Raw genomic sequence first — 23,174 nt, 5'->3', positions numbered from 1 at the left:
GGCTTATATAGTTGTAACATGATGAAAGGAAATTTCCAGGAATGATGGTGGAAGTACAGTTAGTGATGGTGTTACTTAAGGGTGCAAACGGCCCCTGGAAAGTGCACTCCCTTTCAGTAAAAGCCGCTATTGAAAATGAATGTAATGCAGCCTGTCCGTAGAGTGATGAAATGCAGAGCCACAGAAATATACAGAGATGTAACAAGATGTAACAAGTTGAACTCCTCCGTGCTGGGCAAGGGAGGCGGCGTGCACCGTAGTGAGTGCGGGCTAGGTGAAAACAAAGTTCATACCTCGATGCTGGGTAACATGACCCCGCCGGCTCTTACAGTCCTCCGTCGGCGTTTTCTATTCAATGTGTGTCTCAAGCCTCCTTCAGAATAACGACGTGTGGGTCTGTGTATGCCGGCTTCACGTCAACTCCGGTATGGTGAGCAATATGCAGGGAGAGCCGAGGTTGAGCCGGTGTTTCACCGACCTTACATCGGTTTCATTAGAGCTAGCTTCATCAGCTAGCTCTGATGAAACCGATGTAAGGTCGGTGAAACTAGTCAGCGGCAGCATCAGCTGGATTTCCTCAACTGAACCTACCTCCCTGGTACACTCCAGACTCTCCCTGCATATTGCTCGCCATAACGGAGTTGACGTGAAGCCGGCATACACGGACCCACACGTCGTTATTCTGAAGGAGGCTTGAGACACACATTGAATGGAAAACGCCGACGGAGGACTGTAAGAGCCGGCGGGGTCATGTTACCCAGCATCGAGGTATGAACTTTGTTTTCACCTAGCCCGCACTCACTACGGTGCACGCCGCCTCCCTTGCCCAGCACGGAGGAGTTCAACTTGTTACATCTTGTTGTATATTTCTGTGGCTCTGCATTTCATCACTCTACGGACAGGCTGCATTACATTCATTTTCAATAGCGGCTTTTACTGAAAGGGAGTGCACTTTCCAGGGGCCGTTTGCACCCTTAAGTAACACCATCATTAACTGTACTTCCACCATCATTCCTGGAAATTTCCTTTCATCATGTTACAACTATATAAGCCTATCATCGGATAACCAGATAGTTTTTATCTAAATTCCGGATCTTTCCTAAGTGGAGTTTATATCACTTTCCAGGCCTGTTGGTCCTGCCACCACATTCCAGTCCCATGACTTCTCACCTATATGATTATCATCCGCTGTGCCATTGACCACCTCAGGACCTGAGTAGTGTTCCATCGTTTCACTTTACATGATAGGTTGCTTTATGTGGTGCACCGCATGATTCTTCATATGTTCACGGTTCAGTTGATGTATATCCACTGTTTCATGTGTTTTTAATTGATTTTATTATGTCTTGTTTTCACTCATGTGATGTGTTCCTTCACCGGGCATAAGTGCTCAATAAACATTATTCTATTTTTTCACTAATTTTTTGTATCTCTGTCTTCACTATTATATATCTGTGGTACCTATATTTGATCACCCTTTCTTGTGAACTGGTATAGGATCCACATCTCTGGGTCCATCCAAGTCACATCCCCTGATTTTTTCAGATATCGCATACTGGGATCAATAGGTACCTATTCAGATACTATCTACAGAGATTTATCTATATGTATAGAGGCCAATGTATGAACCAATCCCCTTAATATTGTCTGAGGAGGCTCTCCTGTCAGTTTCCCCTGAAGATCGCGGGAGGCCGGCGGCGATCGAGCCCGCTCCTCCTGCGGTCTGGCTCCCACAGTGTCTAATCACAATGGGAGCGCGGCTCCAGCAGTGCGCCTGCATGCACACAATCACGTAGATCTACGTGATGATGCGCAGCCGAGCCACCCTGCCACAGTAAATCTGCGTGGGACAGTCGGCAAGTGGGTAAATGTAAAGTCTCTTTTTTTTAAAATAACAAACATGTTATACTTACCTGCCCTGTGCAGTGGTTTTACACAGGGTAGCCTGGATCTTCCTTTTCTCTGGTCCCTTTTTGCTGCTCTTAGCCCCTCCCTCCTGTTGAGTTGCTATGGGGGCACCCGAGCCAATGTGCAGCTCCGTGTGTCCATTTAGACACGGCCCTGCCCCTCTCTCTCCTGATTGGCTGACCTTGATTGACAGCCGCGAGAGTCAATGGTGCCGCGGCTAAGTCTCTGCCAATCAGGAGGGAGAGTCCCGGATGGCTGAGGGACTTGTGGACATCGTTTGGGCTCAGGTAAGTATTAGGGGGTGCTGGGGAGGCTGCTTTACACAGAAGGCTTTTTATCCTAATGCATGCTTAAGGTCATTGTAGCCATATTAGTGCACTTGCGACAGAGACAATTGAGTACTGTCCGTGATACTTTTTTTATTTGCACTAACATAAAAATAAAAAAAAAAATTTTTTTTGAAAAAATGTTATGTTAGTGCAAATAAAAAAAGTATCACGGACAGTACTCAATTGTCTCTCCTAATGCATAGAATGCATTAACCACTTTACCACTAGAGCATTTTGCTGTCTTACGTCTGGGCCACTTTTTGCGATTCGGCGCTGTGCGATTTTAACTGACAATTGCGCGGTCATGCGATGCCGTACCCAAACGAAATTTACGTCCTTTTTTTCCCACAAACAGAGCTTTCTTTTGGTGGTATTTGATTACCTGTGCGATTTTTACTTTTTGCGCTATAAACAAAAAAAGAGCGTTTATTTTGAAAAAATAACAATATTTTTAACATTTTTTTATATGAAATTCCCCCCAAAAAAGATGTAAAAACCAATTTTTTTTAAAATTTTTGGCCAATTTGTTTTCTGCTACCCATGTTTGGTAAAAAAAATCGCAATAAGCGTATTTTGATTGGTTTGCGCAAAAGTTATTGCGTTTACTAACAAAGGGAAAGATTTCTGTCATTTTTGGTGTTTTTTTTTTTAACGAGTAATGGCGGCGATCTGCGATTTTTTTTGCGGGACTGCGACATTGCGGCGGACAGATCGGACCCATGACTGACATTTTTGACACTTTTGGGGGTACCAGTGACATTACTGCTGTAATCAGTGCTATAAATATGCACTGTTACTGTAAAAATGACACTGGCAGGGAAGGGGTTAATTTTATTGGAGAGGGAGGGGTTAATGTATGCCTGGTGCTTACTGACGTGTGGGGGGGGAGGTGACTGTGTGAGACAGGGACAGATTGGATGTCCAGCTATGCTGAACACTCCGATCTGTCACTCCCTGTCACTGAGGAGATCCGCCCGCTCTGTTTACACAGGCGGGCGGATCTCCAAACTGGATACCCCGACGATCGGGGCAGAGCAGCGGCGATCGCCGCTGCTCCTCCCCTGGCCCGACTCCCGCTGTGAATGAAAACAGCGGGAGCGCGCCTCCGGCGGCGCGCGAGTGCCGCCTACAGGGGAGGAGTCTGGCGACGTAGGTCTACGTCATCAGACGGGAACGAGCCACTTTGCCGCAGTAGTACTCCGGTACATAGCGGTAAAGTGGTTAAGATAAAAAAAAACCTTCTGCCTTTACAAATCCTTTAACCTTCTTAGCGGTATTCCCGAGCGTGGCTAGGGGTTAAATTTCAGAGCCAAAAGCGGTAACCCCGAGCCACACTCGGGGTACCGCCAGAAGCATTGCTGGATCCTGTAAAAGAGGTTACTTACCTTATCACCGGGATCCAGCAATGTGTCCCGGCAGTGTCTCGTGGCGGATCTTCCTCCCGATCCTCTCCGTGCCCCGGCTTCCGTCTCCTGCGACGTGACGTTCGCAGGGGGTGGAACCGGCGGCAAATTCAAATGTAAAACACACCAAACACACTGATACCATTCAAAATAAAATAAATTCACATTACATTGCCCCCCAGTGCCCTTTCCTGCAGTTTTACTGTACTTTTTATGTATATATATATGTATATATATATATATATACGTGTATATATATATACACATGTATATGTATATATATATATATATAATATGTATATATAATATAAATATACAGTATATATATATATATATATATATATATATATATATATACATACATACATACTTTAACTTATTTATAGTTTTTTATTATATTATAATTTACGATTTTGTGTTTCAAACTTTATCATACCCGAGATATTATAAAGAAGAACACACAGTAAAAAAAATTAATAAGTAAATAGTTGGTTTGGGCTGCTCATTCTCAAGAATTACATGCAAAATAATGGTACCGCTTTCAGCTCCTAAAATCAGAAAGAATCATACCGCCAGGGAGGTTAGGTTCACATTTGTGCGATGCAGGAAGGCTTGCTGAATTGCGCATTCCCGAATCCCACAACACATTTCCCTTTTGCAAATGCGCAGCGTTGCCATTGATTCCTAATGGCACCCCAACACACTTTGGTAATGCACATGCAGAACGCATTGTAACAAAGAAGCGTGTGTGGCACAATTACAGAAAGAAAAGCCATGCACTTTGTTCCCAACTCTTTCACATGTGAAATGAATAGGCTGACGCAGAAAAATCTATGTACTCTCACCCCCGCATAGGTGTGAGCAGAGCCGAGTATATTTGTCACTTCAAGTCTCCTTACTGTTTTACAATGGACATATGAGGTGAGAGATGAAAGGGAAGGCCATGCTGTACAGCTCTGACTCCGGCTCCTTATATATGCTCGCTGGCAGCAGGATGTGGAGCTTTTCCTATAAATGACGTCACGTGTGGGAGGGGCGGGAGAGACTGGGACTTTTTATACAGAGGAGTTCCGAGCGCGGCGAAGTCATTATCATATAGGAGGGAATGATCGGAGTGTAGAACCATAGCGCACGCCTATGTGTATACTGAGGAGCACACAATACATATCTATCGCTCCGCTCCTGGACAACACCACCTTATCACTGGACTATCCGACACCCAGCACTCTCTACACACCATCTGGAAGGATCCTGCAATGGTAAGACTTGGCACGGCTACTTACCTACTATCGTATATACAAATGTCTGACCGATCATCAGGCAGAGCAATAAGGAAGCAAAGGCAGTAATATTCAGCACATGTAACACTCCATGTACCTGGTTACACATGAAGAATGACATGTGTGCTCTATGTATGTATATGTACCTGATCACATACAGTACATGAAGAATGACATGTGTGCTCTATGTATGTATATGTACCTGATCACATATAGTACATGAAGAATGACATGTGTGCTCTATGTATGTATATGTACCTGATCACATACAGTACATGAAGAATGACATGTGTGCTCTATGTATGTATATGTACCTGATCACATACAGTACATGAAGAATGACATGTGTGCTCTATGTATGTATATGTACCTGATCACATACAGTACATGAAGAATGACATGTGTGCTCTATGTATGTATATGTACCTGATCACATACAGTACATGAAGAATGACATGTGTGCTCTATGTATGTATATGTACCTGATCACATACAGTACATGAAGAATGACATGTGTGCTCTATGTATGTATATGTACCTGAGCACATACAGTACATGAAGAATGACATATGTGCTCTATGTATGTATATGTACCTGATCACATATAGTACATGAAGAATGACATATGTGCTCTATGTATGTATATGTACCTGATCACATACAGTACATGAAGAATGACATATGTGCTCTATGTATGTATATGTACCTGATCACATATAGCACATGAAGAATGACATGTGTGCTCTATGTATGTATATGTACCTGATCACATACAGTACATTAAGAATGACATGTGTGCTCTATGTATGTATATGTACCTGATCACATACAGTACATGAAGAATGACATGTGTGCTCTATGTATGTATATGTACCTAAACACATATAGTACATGAAGAGTGAGATGTGTGCTCTATGTATGTATATGTACCTGATCACATATAGTACATGAAGAATGACCTGTGTATTCATGTATGTATATGTACCTGATCACACACAAGACTCGTGTACTTCATTTGGTACCGCACTACACTCTTGTAGAGATCACGCTGAGACAACACCACATGCTTTATATAGATAGCAGTGATCATATAGATTGATGAATGATACATGACGGTGATCATTTGACTCCTTCATATCTGTACTAAGAACTCATTTACAGCATTACTATTACTACTAAGGATATTATTCATATTGTTCTGCTCCAGGGATTGGATCAAATCACTATAGACTTGACTTGATCACTGAAATCTGGAATATTGTTTTCAGAAGTGTGGTATGAATATGATTGCTTAGAAGTTGCCCCGTAGGAAACAGAAAGCAAACACCAAACTGCGGTAGCGGGGTTCTTCTACTCTCCCTAGGTTATGAAAGCCATACTTTGCTCAGCCAGCGGGCTGATTGAAAAAAGTGAAGAGATTCCAACATCTGCACATTCCAGGTGGACAGAGGAATCCTTCCTGCAGTGTTAGTATTCTGACAGCAGAGATTCATCAGCTGTCAGAATACTCGGATTGTCTGCAGCCAGCAGAGACTCATCAGCTGTCAGAATACTCGGATTGTCTGCAGCTCCAACACAAATTTTGCAACAAGCTCATTCTTGAGAAATGAATCATTAGATTGCCTTCTCACAAATGGGAAAGGCCATAGATGGATCAGAATTCAGCCAGTCCCTGCTGAACTGACCCAATTTCAAACCATCTGCTTTACTCTATCCAAAACTGAACAAAAGTTGGGTTGTTCTGGTCAGTAAACCATTAAAAGTGTTTTATTATATCTGTTCAATAAGTGTGAAAACAGAATACTGTTCATCAAATATGTTTCTGTATTCTCTGCCCCTAGATTGTTATCAGCATTGTTCCCCTACAGTGGACTATAAACCACCTCCCCCGTTATGAAGAAGAGAGGAAGGTGTTCTGTAGTCCTAACTTACTCCCTGTCCTAGGGGGGCCATGGTACTCAGTTATTACCTTAGGGCAGGATTACCAGGATAAAATAATGGCAAAAGTATGAGAGAAGAAAATGAATGCAGCCACCCCATCTAGGGACTGGTAAGCTGCATGCTTGGGTTTAGATTTGCTTTAAAGTGTATCTAAACCCCAAAAGAAAAATGGAATATATTGTAGCTTACTAGTCCTTGGAGTGATGGCTTCCTTTGTTTTTTTCATATTTTTTTCACCTGGTAATTATTATCCTGCCATTAACACACTTCCTGCCCTTGGGTGGCTACATCAGTCCTCCATATATCTAAAGATGGAGCAGTGGTGGTCACCCTAGGCTGGACTACTAATATGCTTGTATCTCTTCATCTCCATTACCTGGGTGGCAAAGTAACTGGCAGATTACAGAAGATAGCTAGGAAGGAAGATATTCTTCTGTGACAATGCCATGCATTTCTGGCAAGATGAACAGGAATTTTCTGTATTTGCTGAAAATATTCTTTTTTAACCACTTCTGGACCGGAAGATTTTCCCCCCTTAATGACCAGGCCATCTTTTACGATTCGGCACTGCGTTACTTTAACTTAAAATTGCGCATGCGTGCGGCGCTGTACCCAAGTACAATTGATGTTCTTTTTTTCCCACAAATAGAGATTTCAGATTTCTTTTGGTGGTATTTGATCACCTCTGCAATTTTTATTTTTTGCGCTATAAACAAAAAAAGAGTGACAATTCTGGGAAAAAAAACCCCAATATTTTTCACTTTCGACTATATAACATTCTCAATAAAAAAAAATTAAAAATCCATTTTTTTCATTTAAGGCCAATTTGTATTCTGCTACACATTTTTGGTAATAAAAAATCCCAATAAGCGTATTTTGATTGGTTTGCACAAAGGTTATCGCATCTACAATCTAGGCGAAAGATTTATGTCATTTTTATTTATTTTGGAACCGAACGGTACTAAGGGCGGTGATTAGCGATTTTTAGCGGGACTGCGACTTTGCGGCAGACAGATTGGACACCTAACTGACATTTTTGACACTTTTGGGGGGACCAGTGACCTTAACAGTAATCAGGGCTAAACATATGCACTGTTACTGTAATACTGTAATAATGACACTGGCAGGGAAGGGTTTAACCCATGGGCAATCAAAGGGTTAAATGTTTGCCTAGGGCAGTGATGGCGAACCTTGGCACCCCAAACTACATTTCCCATGATGCTCATGCACTCTGATGTGTAGTCAAGCATCATGAGGGATGCCAAGGTTCGCCATCACTGGCACTTTTCCACTGCAAGTACCGGCTCGGCTCTACTCGGCCCTGCTTGGCCCGGTTTGCTTTTCCACTGCTGGTACCGCATGGTACGGTGTTGGAACGGTTCGGTACGGTTTGGTATGGTTTGCTTTTCCACTAAAGTAGTACTAAAGTTAAGTGGGTGGGATAACAACGATTCTCTGACCAATCAGTGGCTAGTAGTGACTGCATGCAAAGGATTGTGGGATATGGTACCCGTATGGTACCTCTTGGAACCACAATCGAGGTGGTACTGTTTTAGAGAGCCGTACCGTTCGGTTCCATGCAGTGGAAAAGCGCCGCCGTACCGTTCCAACACCGTACCATGCTGTACCAGCAGTGGAAAAGCACAAAAGCAAGCCGAACCGTTCGGTTCCATGCAGTGGAAAAGCACGATGGTCTTATGGAATCATCACAGGGACCTGTTATCCTAAATAGGAGGAACACAGGAGCCCTGTGATAATTACTGAGAGAACAACGGTCTGCTGTGTTTACAACAGCAGACCACCGTTCTCTCCCCATGGCCACAATTTTGACCGGCAGCCCCACGCCTCAGCTTCCCCGCTGGGGAATGGGTCTGGGCTCCCCCAGGATCGCTCACGTGAACCGCCGTACAGGTACGCCGATTTGCGGGAACCTGCCGCCGTATATAGGCGGCGGCTGATCGGCAAGTGGTTAAAAAAAAAACGACTGCAACCAGCACATCCAAGGACTGTAAACTGCAATATATTTTTTGTTCTTGGGTTTAGTTGTCCTTTAATTTTTTTTTTTTTTTTTTTGCATCAAAACAGTGTACACATGTTACCAGTGACCTAGTACTGACTGTGACTTGGATATACATTTCCAGTGTGAGATTTTACACTCTGTGCCCAATATATATGATGCAAATACAATAACATTTACTAAACATTTGTCATGGTCAGCTATGAACAGGTGATCTCTGATCACTCTATGTTATACATTATAAAGTTAAAGTGAAAGGAGTAGTGAGGGGTTGGACTCCTGTCCCATTTTTATTGCTGTGTCCTCGCTCTCTCTATTTGTCCTTCTGATCGTTGAAAATCCCAAATATTGAACAGCAATAGAGGAAAATGTGTTCAATGGGAACACTTGTTCTGGTGATAACTTTGTAATTGGGCACTCGTTTAGGAAAGACTTGCTTTCATTTTCTGTTGTGTCTACAGGACAGGAAGCACAAAGAAGTATTGCCAATGGGACAGAGATAGCAAAAAAAAACTTTTCTGCTTTGAACTAAAATTTTCCACATGGGTGGCCCTGCCACCACCCTTCTGCCTGACATCCTTCAACTGTAAAAATTGTCAGACAAAACAGCATCTGTAAATGTGAAACAATTACACATCCCTGTGTATTACGTAACCACCTATTACTCAATTCCTTTATACCAGGGATCATCAAACTACGGCCCTCCAGCTGTTGCGGAACTACACGTCCCATGAGGCATTGTAAAACCTTGACATTCACAGACAGGACTAGGACTGATGGGACTAGGACAGGGCTAGGCATGATGGGAATTGTAGTTCCTGAACAACTGGAGGACCATAGTTTGAACTTTATACTATAGGAAGCAGCTGGCACCACTGTGCATCCAACTACCTGTACAAAATGCAATAAATATATATAGTCACAAAAAAGTGCAGCGCTCTCCTCCAATAAAGTGCATTCAAATTATAGTGCATAAATAAATATCTGAAAACAGTGTAAAAATCGTCTATATATAATAAATTAATGTGAGTCCATGTTTTCTTTTGAATATATAGTCCATCAATAAATTATTCATTGTCCGTGAAAAAAAGGTTGCAGTGCCATACACCAGCCTCTGATCACCACAGTGCCCTCACCCCACCTATGGGTGTCTTCTCACCTGCTTGAATGGACCTCACTAATTAAAGGAGGTCTATATGCACTTTGCGTTAAAAGTGGCACCGCTCCTACTGGCTGTATATTCCAAATTCGTGCCTATCAGTGTGGTGTCAATCATAAAGGAAGCAGTGGGAAAGAACCATAGTGCAGATTGCTAATAAAACGTATTTATTTCCTCATGCGTAGTGCCCAATGGGCTTTCTCAAAGGTTCTTGCCTCCGATTTGATTAAGAGCCGGTCCACACTAGCGCAACTTGTCAGGCGACTTGTCAGCCTGACAAGTCGCGCTCCCTCGCGGTCCATTGACCGCTACAGGACCAGTACTAATAGGAGCGACACAAGTCGCTCCGACTTAGAAAAAGGGTCCTGTACTACTTCGGGGCGACCTCGGAGCGACTTGCATAGACCTCCATTATGTGAAGTCCATGCAAGTCGCGCCGAAGTCGTGGTGCATGGGAATGCACAAGTCGCCCCCGAAGTAGTACAGAGTCGTGTCGCTCCTTCATGGGGCGACTTTCTGGTCGCGGTAGTGTGAACCGGCTCTCACACCACGCTGAGAGCGGCTCAGAGCCACGAATTTGGAATATACAGCCAGTGAGTGCGGTGCCACTTATAACACTACAAAGTGCATATAGACCTCCTTTATTTACTGAGGTCCATTCAAACAGGTGAGAAGATACTCATAGGTGGGGTGAAGGGCACTGTGGTGGACTCACGTTAATTTATTATATATAGATGATTTTTATGCTGTTTTCATATATTTATTTATGCACTATAATTTAAATGCACTTTATTGAAGGAGAGCGCTGCACTTTTTTGTGACTATAAGCCCCGTTCACATTAGGTCGCTCCGACTTAGGGGGCGACCTGTGAAGTCGCGTGCACCGCGACTTTGGAGCGACTTGCACGGACTTCATATAACGAATGTCAATGCAAGTCGCTCCGAGGTCGCCCCGAAGTAGTACAGGACCCTTTTTCTAAGTCGGAGCGACTTGTGTCGCTCCTATTAGAACGGGTCCTGTGCTAATCAATGGATCCGACGGTGCGCGACTTGCCAGGCTGACCAAGTCGTCTGGCAAGTCGGAATATTCTGAACCGGCTCTTAAACAGCATCTGTATCCAACTTGATGCAGTGTCTGTTTAGATATTTTGCCAACCAGAGGTGGCTGTAAAATAGGATAGCTTCACCTGGAGATTCATCCATCTGTGCTGTATGACGTATATAGAGGAAACATAGGTTTGGCCAGCTTCAGATATACAGTTTTATGTCAGGCATGAAGTTGGAAATCATCTTGATTTATTGATACAAGTTATCTTACAGATTCCTCCCACCCATGTCAGCTAATCTTTAAATTCTTCTTTCTACATTTATTCCAGGCTTACTTGCGTTTGACTCTTATTTTAATATGTTTGGCTACATGTGGCAAGGCTGAGAATACGTGTTTACCTCCTATTACAGACGATCATCTAAATTACCTGGATGAGATGGTAAGAAAATAAAAGAAATTAATTGTCACAATAAACGTAGTCATTTGTAGCTCAGTCACATAGTAATGACCTTTTAGTAGTTGGATACAGAATTACTGGCTCCTGTCAGTCAGTGCAGCTGCTAATGAAAATGGCAGAGCAGCGATTTGTAGCTGTATAGACATGTCTTGCAGCTAACTGTGGCAGGAAGTCCATAGCCTGCTGCAGATCGGAAGAGATAAGATTTATAGCTGCTACACATCTCTGCTAGAATTGCTCAAAACAGTCCTAAGGTATCACTAAAGGCAAAAGCTTTTTTTTTTTTAATTTTAGCGAGAGGGATTAGAACCCCTGTCAGGTTCTTATTGTTTTATTTAATATATGTTAATTTAATAACATTTATACAGAGAACACTATGGATATTTCTGCTTTCCCTTTGAGCTAAAATGGGGATTTATTCCCTTTGGGCTGGACCGGCTGTTTGATCCATGAGGCTGACCTTTGAGAGATAATTTATTTGGGGTAAAACTCTGAATGGTTTGGAAGACTATGATACCACCAAAGGGAAGTCATCTCAGCAAAGGGTATTAGGTTGACACCATCCATGTTACACATATTTGCATTATTATCCTCTAATGGGATTTGAAGACAACCATCAGCCAAAAATAATTTTTGCATCTATATAATAGAATGTGCTTTATTACAAGTTCATAAAATCCATCTTGATTAAAATCTGTTACCAAAAATATGAAAAACAAGCAGAGACTTTACTGATGTGGGGAAAATATCATGTGGTACTCCCCAAACTAGTTTACACTGTACAACCATAGATCCTTAATTAAAAGCTTATTCCATGGACTGGGATTTCCAACATGTTTCAAATCTTTACATTTTATGTATCTTCATTAAGTACATTAGGCTCCGTTCACATCTAGGCGTTTTGGGGCGTTTTTGGGGAGTTTTTCTGCTCTAGGATCAGCTCTCAAAACGCCCAACAAGACAAATCCTATTCATTTCAATGGCTCCTGTTCACATCTGAGCGTTTTGACACTGTGAGCAAAACACCCAACGCTCAAAAAAGTACACGAGCTTCTTTTTGGGCAGATTACAGGTGTTTTCCATTGGTCTCTATTCAATCTAAAAACGCCTGCACAAAAAACGCCTGTAAATCGCGGTAAAAATCGCGCGAAAATACTACGCTCAGGTGTGAATGTAGCCTTAAGTACAACTCTGAAATGCAAGATAATACAATTGAGAACATATTTCAAAACAAATGTGTTTATAACGTAGATCATTTTTTCAGCATGATGTTACAACAGTTTCTGAGGCTTAGAGATACATTATATTACCAAAAGTATTTGCACGCCTGCCTTTACACACACACATGAACCTTAATGGCATCCCATTCTTAGTCTGTAGGGTTCAAAATTGAATTGACCCTTTACAGCTATACCAGCTTCAACTCTTCCGGGAAGGTTGTCCACAAGGTTTTGGAGTGTGTCTATTGGAATGTTTGACCATTCTTCCGCTCACATTCATCCCAAAGGTGTTCTATCGGGTTGAGATCAGGACTCTGTGCAGGCCAGTAAAGTTCCTTCACCCCAAACTCGCTCATCCATTTCTTTATGGACCTTGCTTTGTGCACTGGTCCAAATCATTTGGTGGAGGGGGAATTACAGTGTGGGGTTGTTATTCAGGGGTTGGGCATGGCCCCTTAGTTCCAGTGAAGGGAATTCTTAAGACATTGGCATACCAAGACATTTTGGACAATTTCATGCTCTCAGCTTTGTGGGAACAGTTTGGGGAATGCCGCTTCCTGTTCCAACATGACCGCACACCAGCCTGACAAGTCGCGGTATGTCGCGCTCCCATTGTTCGGTACAGGAACCGTTTTAATAGGAGAGACACAAGTCGCTCCAACTTAGAAAAAGGGTCCTGTACTACTTTGGGGCGACCTGGAGCGACTTGCATAGACATTCATTTTATGAAGGTCGCGGTGCACGCGACTTCACAGGTCGCCCCCGAAGTCGTGCCGCTGCAGTGTGAACCGGCACTAAATAGCATAGATACAAAGGATATTTATAGTTTGTTAGATATACAAAATTCCCACCAAATGTAGTTCCCAAAATATAGTTAGTCAAAGTTTTTAAGAATGGTATATCTGATCTTCTTCAGGGATATAGATACACTACAGAAAGGCACTATACTCCATAATAGAAACATATAGGTGGCCACTAATGTCTTGGTTTGTGTGGGCAGCTTTTTACCAGGATTTCCTGGCTGATCCACCCACCCGACCTGAGGATTGCAGGGTGCTGGCGAGCAAGTGGCACGTGGCGCCATCCCGCTCTTGGTGGGCATGACCTTGTTGTGCAAAACCTGGCTGGGGGGCCATTTGCATGCCACTCACTATGGGGAAGCCAATCAACAATATGGCGACCACTATTCATGTGATGCCTGGCTCTCCCCTTCCTTTTCTGCAACCAAGCATTTTTCTCTCCCATGGCTTCCTCTGACCATCCATGGGCATACATCACCACGCATTGACTTAGTATACAGAAAAGGTATGTTAAACTTGTTGAGAGACTGATACTTGATGTCTATTCCCTCCCCTTTTTTTATTTAGTATATGGTGGCCTTTTGTTTTTTTTTTCAGATCATTGGAGGCTCTCTCCTATGAACCTACTAGGTGCCCAGCTTGTACAATATTCCAATATTGTACAAGTAAGAGCATCCACATACATTTATTTGACACCTTTTAAAGAATTTTATATTCATTCATTATCATGTGACCGCTGTCTATCCCACTGGCTTTCAATCAGAAGCCATGACTGACAGCTCAGTTAGTGTGTTTGGAGCATGCAGTGAGGCCTGCTCTCAGCACATGCGGCAGCTGGTTGCCACCTTTCTTTACTCCCCATAAATTAATTATGAGGTCAAAAAGAGGTAATAAATGTCACAAAGAGACGCTTTATACTTACCTATTCCCCAGCTCATTCCTCCAGTCTTGGCTCTCATACAGAACAACCTCCTCCATCCAGCGCCCCTCTTCTGCTGCACCCTGTGACTTTATAGGACACAGTTGTAACAAAGGGGTTTGTGGAAGTAACCACAGTGCACAGTGCAGAATTAGATATCCAGCACCTAAGAAGTGTTGAAAGTGAACATTCTGCAGGCGGCCACATCATTTAAACAGAGTGAAAATTAGAGGAGAGGGCAATAGGACTTGTAAGTATAATGCCTCTTCTTTTCTAGTGGAGCTTTGTTACTTTTTAACCAAGGGACCGTGGTTGTAAATGTTACTATGTATGTGATAGTGACACAATAAAACTTTGTCCTTTTATGATTGTAACTGTTCTCTTTCTGTTACAGATTGATGCCCAAGTAAAAACTTCTTGTTCTGTGAAAATGAAATTAATAGACAGCAATAAAGTGGTGAGTTTGGCGAAGCTCAGTTCTCAAAGTGTTTTAAAAAATGTACATATTGTGTGCATAGACAAAATGTTTTGCATTGTAACACAAATGGACTGCTTTCCTAAGAATGTAGTGGACCACATTATGACTGGCCAGTGTATTCAGTGCACTAAAGCCCACTCACCCTGATCATAACCCCGCTTATTTGGGCATACTGTTTTTTTTTTTTCACTGATTGTAAATCCAAAATTTGCTGAAGCACAGGCATGCTCATACAAGCGTTGGTCTCTAAAGATCGCTTTGGTTCGGATCGCTCTTCAGAGAGCATTGTACAGGAGGTTAGAAGGCATTGTATTGCCTCCTCACCACCTGCTGTAACTACTTGATCACCACACTAGCAAGCTGCAACCGCGTTGCACGCAGTTACGTGGAATTTGCAGAGTGGCCCCATTCACTTGAATGGGTTGCATTCAGCGGGCTCTACGCCTGCCAAAAGTAACAAGGGGTATATTTTCTACTGCAGCATTGGTAAAACCCGTATTTTTAATTTAAATATTCAAAGATAAACAATAGATTGTAAATAGTGCAAAACTGTGCTAGAGTTTTTTTGTTATCAGTGTAAGGAAAGTCCCTGAAATTCAAAGAAAGTTCATACATCAACCAAGGCAAGGAATCCTACACCAATGGGTCTGTATACTCATCTGGTTGAAAATAACCAGGGCTGTGGAGTCGGAGTCGAGGACTCGGAGTCTGAGGAATTTTTGGGTACCTGGAGTCGGAACATTTATCTATCAGCCCTGAAAATAACACCCAATGTTTACTGTAAGCTTACCAGATGCCATGTGGCTGTTGGTGAATAAAGAGTCAAATTGCACTTGTGTATGATGGTCCTCAAACTGCAGCACACAGGAATCCTCTGTTGCTCCCTGCTCACAAGTGCCTAAGCAGATTGATGCTCCGGGAAGACAGAAAAAGAGCTCCAATCTACCATAGCGTAAAATCCTCATTGGTATACAGAAGTCGGCACCAAACAGACTACAATTCCCACAATGCCCGTGCCCCTGATGATGTCATGTGGGGTGAAACAGGTTGGGGCGGAGCTGGAAGTTGTGACGTCACCACACATGCACGATGGCAAAAAGCATTGTTTGAATCATAGTCTGTTTTGCTATTACAAAGAGGTACGCATGTATGCGGCCCCAGAGAAAAGATCCCAGTCTAGTGAGGCCGCATACATGCGTACTGTCGGCGGGAAGGGGTTAAGGACTTTCCTTATACTGATGAAAAACTTTCTTAGCGCTGTTTTGCACTATTTATGATTTATTGTTAACCTTTGAATATTCTATCAAGTATATTGTATATATTATTCTTTAAATGCGGGATCTTTTGTATTATTGTATTTTATAGTTTGATGTGTGTTGTCCTCTACATATATTTCCTGCTGCTCACTTACATGAAATTTGGTTGTCAGTTGCACTGTATTTTTTTTTTATTTATTTTGATATGTAAAACCCAGCCACTGCAGGTAAAGGGGGGGTAGCGTTTGGGGATTGGTAAAAGCGCGGCTAAACCACAGGGTTTTACACCCCCCCAACCACTGGTGTGAACAAGCCCTAAAAAAAATTTTGTTGTGTCAAACTGTGTCCGTGTTTTTGAAGTAAGAACGCACCTTCTAGTTCTTTGGATGATCCCTCAGTCTTATAGTGAGCGTGATCAATGGTCTCTTCAGTATTCAATTAAATAAACATTTCACATTTCCTTCATACCATATCTTACTATATACAAAGCAGCATGTTTATTTAATGGCCTACATATACAAAGCACAGATTCACTTCTGTTAAAAAAATAACAGATAGTGTTATTCAATCGATTTCTATTTATTTTATTTGTCAAATATTCAGTGACCACATTCTATTTACTAGCCCTTTGGGGGCGTGAGGGTAATGGGACTTTAAATGAGGTGGGTTGCCAGCTCAAATAACCAAATGAAATAAGAGTAGTCTCAAAATAATAATTTATTTCTTGCTGCACGATAGATTCAATCATGCAGCAATGATCAATAAATAGAGTAAATTAATACAATAATATAAAATATCACATACAGTAAACCCCCGCTCCATCGCGGTTCAGTTTTTGCGGTCCCGGTATATTGCGTTTTTTTTTTGTAACGTTATTTTACTATATAAATGATTAAAAATGAAATATTTTTGTGTTTTCCATAGCTCTTGCTATGTCTCTTAGTATCTTTTATGTGTTTAAATGAGTTTCTATTGTTTTAAAAGTGTGTTTAAAGACCTTAAAATGCTTTTACACGTACAGTGACAGTAAAAAAAAAAAACATGCCTACAATGCATTTTAATAGGGTTTTTCTATTTCGCAGATTTTCACTTTTCGCGGCTGGGTCCGGAACGTAACCCCCGCAATGGAGGGGGGTTTACTGTATTTCCACTACAAATACAGATGCTGCAGGTATGGACATACAAGAGGTAGTGAGGGATACATCTTGCCTTGCATATACATAAAATACATAAATGGATATATAATAGCAGATAAAAATATCATACAAAGGCATATATATATATATATATATATATATATATATATATATATATATATATATATATATCAAATGCATGGCAATGATAAATCCAATGGCTCATAAACTCTTTCATAAATAATCCATAATCCATATCCTGATAAATCTTCATATTTCATGGCTCTACATGTTTCGTGGAGTTATTATCCACTCTTCAGGGGCTTGGTACTAATTTTCTGTAAATATGGACTAGTTTAGGCTCAAAAAATCTCATGGATAAGGAAACACACCGATAATTTCCCTTAAAAATTTCAAATTTTTAAGGGAATTTATCGTGTGTTTCCTTATCCATATGAGATTTCTCGAGCCTAAACTAGTCCATATTTACAGAAAATTTGTACAAAGCTCCTGAAGAGTGGATAATATCTCCACGAAACGCGTAGAGCCATAAAATATGAAGACTTATCAGGATATGGATTATTTATGAAAGAGTTTCTGAGCCATTGGATTTATCATTGCCATGTATTTGATATATATATATATGCCTTTGTATGATATTTTTATCTGCTATTATATATCCATTGATGTATTTTATGTATATGCAAGGCAAGATGTATCCCTCACTACCTCTAGTATGTCTATACCTGCATCGTCTGTATTTGTATTGGAAATATGTGATATTTTGTATTATTTTATTTATTTATTCTATTTATTGATTATTGCTGCATGATTGAATCTATTGTGCAGCAAGAAATAAATTCATATTTTGAGACTACTCTGTTGGAATGTGTTAGTTCAGGGGCATTGTACCCACTATACAGAATTTGAATGGATTTTGTAATTAAATTCTTACATGCTTCTTTCTTTTAGGGAGACTATTGCTACAAGAGAGGAGTAATCAGTCAGCTTTCTACTCTTTTGGAAAAACTTGAATTCAAACCAAATTCACAAAGTTATAATTATACTAAGAGGCTAAATGACCTATACAATCAAAGATTCGCGAACTGTATAACTGCGTATGATGACCTAACACCGGTAAAGTTCTTTATATATCGCATAGAAGTTTATTAGTGGTGTACCCCAAGGTTCAGTGTTGGGAGCCTATTTTTTAACATATTTAGAAATGATATAGAGATGGGGATTAAAAGTTCTATGTTTATAGATAACACAGAGCTATGTATAAGTCCTCACAGAATGTCTCCAACTTAAAAGTATATCTTAAAGCAGAAGTTTACTGTATCCAAGCACCACAAGCTGAAAAAGCTATTTAATTATTTTTTTAACATTCTAAGAAAACTCACCCGTCTATCCATGTCTTCATGCTTTAATTTGTTGAAAAATAATGTTAACCCCCCCTCCAGCATTTCTAGTGGCAGCTATCTTGAGTAAGGGCAGATGATTCATGTAGCATTTACTGAAATTGTCCTTAGCTCAGGCATGCATGTAGGAGTGTGCTTAGCAGAGAAAATCTCTCCTCCCCTCTTCCATATAAAAAGAAAAAAATAATGCCCATTAAGAGTCCTGGGATGTAGGACATCATTTTGGCCTAGGCCAGAATCCAAAAAGCAACTGAAGAAATAAAATAAAGTTTTAAACAAGTAAATATAATATTTCTTCCTATCTATTTACTAATGCTAGCAACATAAGAATTAAAACATAATCAATGTTGATTGAGCATTTACTTCTGCTTTAATGCACTATTTGTTGACAAATGTAAAGTTGTGCATTAACCACTTGCCGACCGCCGCACGACTATTTACGTCGGCAGTCAGCCCCTCACAGGCAGAGCGACGTAGGGCTACATCACTAGCCTGTAAGGGTTTTGGGAGCGAGCGCGCGCCGCCAGATGCGTGCTCCCGCTCGCTCACGGACCCCCCTGCGCATGTGCCCGGCGGACCCGATGTCCGCCGGCACTCGCGATCGTCCGTGACAGCGGGAGAAAGGCAGGCGGCTGATGTAAACAAAGCCGCCTGTCAGTTCTCCCTGTGTAAGAATGGTGATCAAACGGTTCTACTATGTAGGACAGTTGATCACTGTTCCTACACATCAAGCCACATCCAATCACAGTTAGAAACACGCCCCTAGGGACACACTTAACCCCTCCCTCTCAAAAAAAAGTTAACCCCTTCACTGCCAGTGTCATTTTTACAGTAACAGTGCATATGTATAGCACTGATTACTGTAGTAATGTCACTGGTAACCCCAAAAGTGTAAAAAATGTCAGTTAGGGGTCCGATCTGTCCGCCCCAATTTTGCAGTCCCGCAAAAAAAATTGCAGATCGCCACCATTACGCGTTAAAAAAAAACAACAAAAATGACAAAAATCTTTCCCTTTGTGAGTAAACGTAATAACTTTTGCTCGAACCAATCAAAATACGCTTTTTGCATTTTTTTTTTTTTTTACCAAACATGGTAAAAAAAAAAAATTGGTCTAAAATGTTAAAAAATTTGGATTTTTTACATTTTTTTGGGGGGGGGGGGGAATTTCATATAAAAAAATGTGAAAAATATTGTTATTTTTGCAAAATTGACACTTTTTTTGTTTATAGCGCATGATCAAAAAATCACACAGGTGATCAAATACCACCAAAAGAAAGCTATGTTTGTGGGAAAAAAAGGACGCCAAATTCGTTTTGGTACAGCGTCGCGCGACCGCGTAATTGTCCGTTAAAGTCACGCAGTGCCGAATCGCAAAATAGGCCCTGGTCAGGAAGGGGGTAAAATCTTCCGGGGCTTAAGTAGTTAAACGCATGCTAAAATCATGTATGCATTATACATTATAGGAGTTCAACTGGGAAAGCCAATGATAAAGAAGGATCTGGGTGTTCTGGTAGATCATTGACTTAATAATAGCATGTAAGGTCAAGCTGAAATTTCTAAAGCAAGCAAAATACTTTCTTGTATTAAAAGTAATATAGACTCCAGAGAGAGACATCATTTCACCCCTTTTCAAATAATAAGTAAGATCACATCTGGAATATGCAGTTCAGTTTTGGGCACCAGTTTACAAAAAGACACCAGAGAGCCGGAGCAAGTGCAGAAAAGGGCAACCAAACTGATAAGAGGCATGGAGGGGTTCAGCTATGAGGAAAGATTAGTGGAACTGAAAGAGATTTACCCAGAAAGGCTTCTTCACAGAAGGATCTTGGAAAATGTAGAACAGACTCCTTTAGGGACTTGCCCTAGCCAGCTCAGTTGATTGTTTAGAAACATGCTGGATTGGATGTATTCCAGAATGTAAAGAATATATAAAGCCTATTACAATTTACAAAAAAAAGCACCAGAGATCGTTTTACCAGAAAATGTTCGATTGCCTTTTGGTAATCTGAAAGGAAACATTTTTTTCCCTGGTGGAAAAAGAAAATTGACCATGCTTTATAGGGTTTTTTTCCTCTGGATCAGCTGTGGGTATCGGGTTCTGTATATGGATGTTTTCAATGTATTTATTTATTCCTTTTCTTTTTTTTTCTATTGGTTGAACTAAATGGACATGTATTTTTTCAACCTGACTTACTGTGTAACATTCTAAACAAATTAATGGTGAACAGCTTGTATGTTGATAGCCCTTAGCTTTGTATATTTCACATTGGCCTGTCACATGAAAATGTGTGCCTTTAGCAATTAATATTTATATTTATTTATATTATATAATTTTATAATGATATTATTAATAATTATTATATTATATTTATATTAAGATTTAATTCCCTCTATTTTTATTTAATTTACTAGGATTCCCTAGCAGACTGTTCAAGTTACATTGATTTGAAACCTGCCGAGATTTTGGAAAAAGTAAAAAAGTCATTTTTGATATTTCGAGATTTTAAAGTAAATTCTGAAGCTGAAGCTGGATGTGATATTGAGTATGAGGGGTGCAAGGAAGAAAATGATAATTTGGCAAAAGGTGAGATTAATATTACCATCAATAGCTATGCTTACCAATACAGTAAACCCCCCTCCATTGCGGGGGTTACGTTCCGGACCCAGCCGCGAAAAGTGAAAATCCGCGAAATAGAAAAACCCTATTAAAATGCATTGTAGGCATGTTTTTTTTACTGTCACTGTACGTGTAAAAGCATTTTAAGGTCTTTAAACACACTTTTAAAACAATAGAAACTCATTTAAACACATAAACGATACTGAGAGACATAGCAAGAGCTATGGAAAACACAAAAATATTTAATTTTTAATGATTTATATAGTAAAATAACATTACAAAGAAAAAACGCAATATACCGGGACCGCAAAAACTGAACCGCGATGGAGCGGGGGTTTACTGTACTGTTTTCATATTAAGTGTTAAAATATGATAGAAGATTAAATATTGATGATCATTGTTTGGGGTTTTGGGTCTAATTTACTAAGACGTGAGGTGAAGTACAGTAAGTTTAAGTGATCCTTTACCGGATTTCCTAAAATGTAAAGTGAGCTAAAAAGAACCTCTGTTCACTTCAAACATCCAATCATGTACAGAAGCAACTCCATTTTTAAAAATTTCTCTAAAATCAATTGGATGTTGAAAAAACACACACATTTCAAGGCATTGTACACAGATATGTGTTTGCCCCATAACTGCTTTGCTCCCCATACACACCAGTCGGAATGCAGAGGTAGCTGAAAAGTTGGTAAGAGTCAACTCATCTACAACACATCTAAGGCCCCTTTCACACTTGTACGACTCCAAAGTTGCACCGACTTTGGAGTGCAACTTTGGTGCAACTTTGATGCATCTTTGGCGCAACTTTGGATGGGTGCAACATGGATACGACTTTGGCTTCGACCAGTTTTAATGGACAACTGTTGCACACAAGTTGCATAGTATAACAATTTGGTATGACTTTCATGCAACTTTTGAGGGTTAACATTGAAGTCTATGGCCCTGAAGTTGCATGAAAGTCAGACCAAAGTAGTGCGTGAACTACTTTGAAGTTGCTGCAACTTTAAGTTGCGCATATATGAATGGTTATCATTGGAAAACATGGGGGAACGACATGTCGTGCAACTGTGATGTCCAAAGTTGCATGACAAGTTGCACAAGTGTGAAAGGGGCCTAAAATGCAGTCTGAATTTAAATGAACGCATGTAGCATCTCACTTTCTACACAAACCATACATTGGGCCCAGCATAACTTCATTTCAATGCACTTTGCTGTACTTCACACTTTAGTAAATAAGGCCCCAATTGTTTGACTTGGTCAGCATCTCTAGCACCATTAACAAATCCATTGCTTCTTTAACATGTATTTGATCTCATCATAACCCAAGGCTGCTAAAATGTCTGTTGTCTCACATTAACAAACCCAGTGGCACTTTAACATCTCTGTAGTGTTTGTACAGACCAGGGCTTTATCAAAGCCTCTACCTCTTTCTTTGAATCTTGCAGGTCCTCAGTGTGCTTGTCCTTCCCCAACAACACCCATTCCTTCTGCTACATCTACTCAGAAATCCCTAAGCAACTTGTCAGAAATTAAGAGCAGCCCACATGCATCCACCATCCCCTTCAGTACAGTTTCCATTACAGAGTATACGAGTGGCACTGAGTTACAAAATCCTCAACAGAGCTCCTCAGAGAGTATAGAACTGTCATCAAGTACACCAACTGAAGCACAGACTTTAACCACCATCACGGATCCCTTGCATGCTGCCACCACAGATCATCTGGTCTCCGGCCCAGAGTCTACACGTACTAAAATGAGCATTTCATCCAGTGCCTTGGACATTA

General features: G+C 40.9%; 1 protein-coding gene across 1 annotated transcript in view; it reads left to right on the top strand.

Moving 5' to 3' along the window:
• Nucleotides 1–750: 750 nt before the first annotated feature.
• Nucleotides 751–23,174, top strand: part of CSF1 (colony stimulating factor 1) — a gene marked incomplete at its 5' end in the record, with an annotated part of 33,478 nt that continues 11,054 nt past the window's right edge. The window contains 6 exons of the mRNA XM_082248030.1: nucleotides 751–768; nucleotides 11,414–11,524; nucleotides 14,876–14,938; nucleotides 18,324–18,488; nucleotides 21,186–21,357; nucleotides 22,836–23,159. Coding sequence (XP_082104156.1) covers nucleotides 751–768; nucleotides 11,414–11,524; nucleotides 14,876–14,938; nucleotides 18,324–18,488; nucleotides 21,186–21,357; nucleotides 22,836–23,159 — 853 coding nt within the window. The remainder of the gene's footprint in view (nucleotides 769–11,413; nucleotides 11,525–14,875; nucleotides 14,939–18,323; nucleotides 18,489–21,185; nucleotides 21,358–22,835; nucleotides 23,160–23,174) is intronic.

Source organism: Pelophylax lessonae (genome assembly GCF_965119305.1).
Source record: "Pelophylax lessonae genome assembly, chromosome: 2".
Taxonomy (NCBI): domain Eukaryota; kingdom Metazoa; phylum Chordata; class Amphibia; order Anura; family Ranidae; genus Pelophylax; species Pelophylax lessonae.
This window is presented reverse-complemented; position numbering and strand designations above follow the sequence as displayed.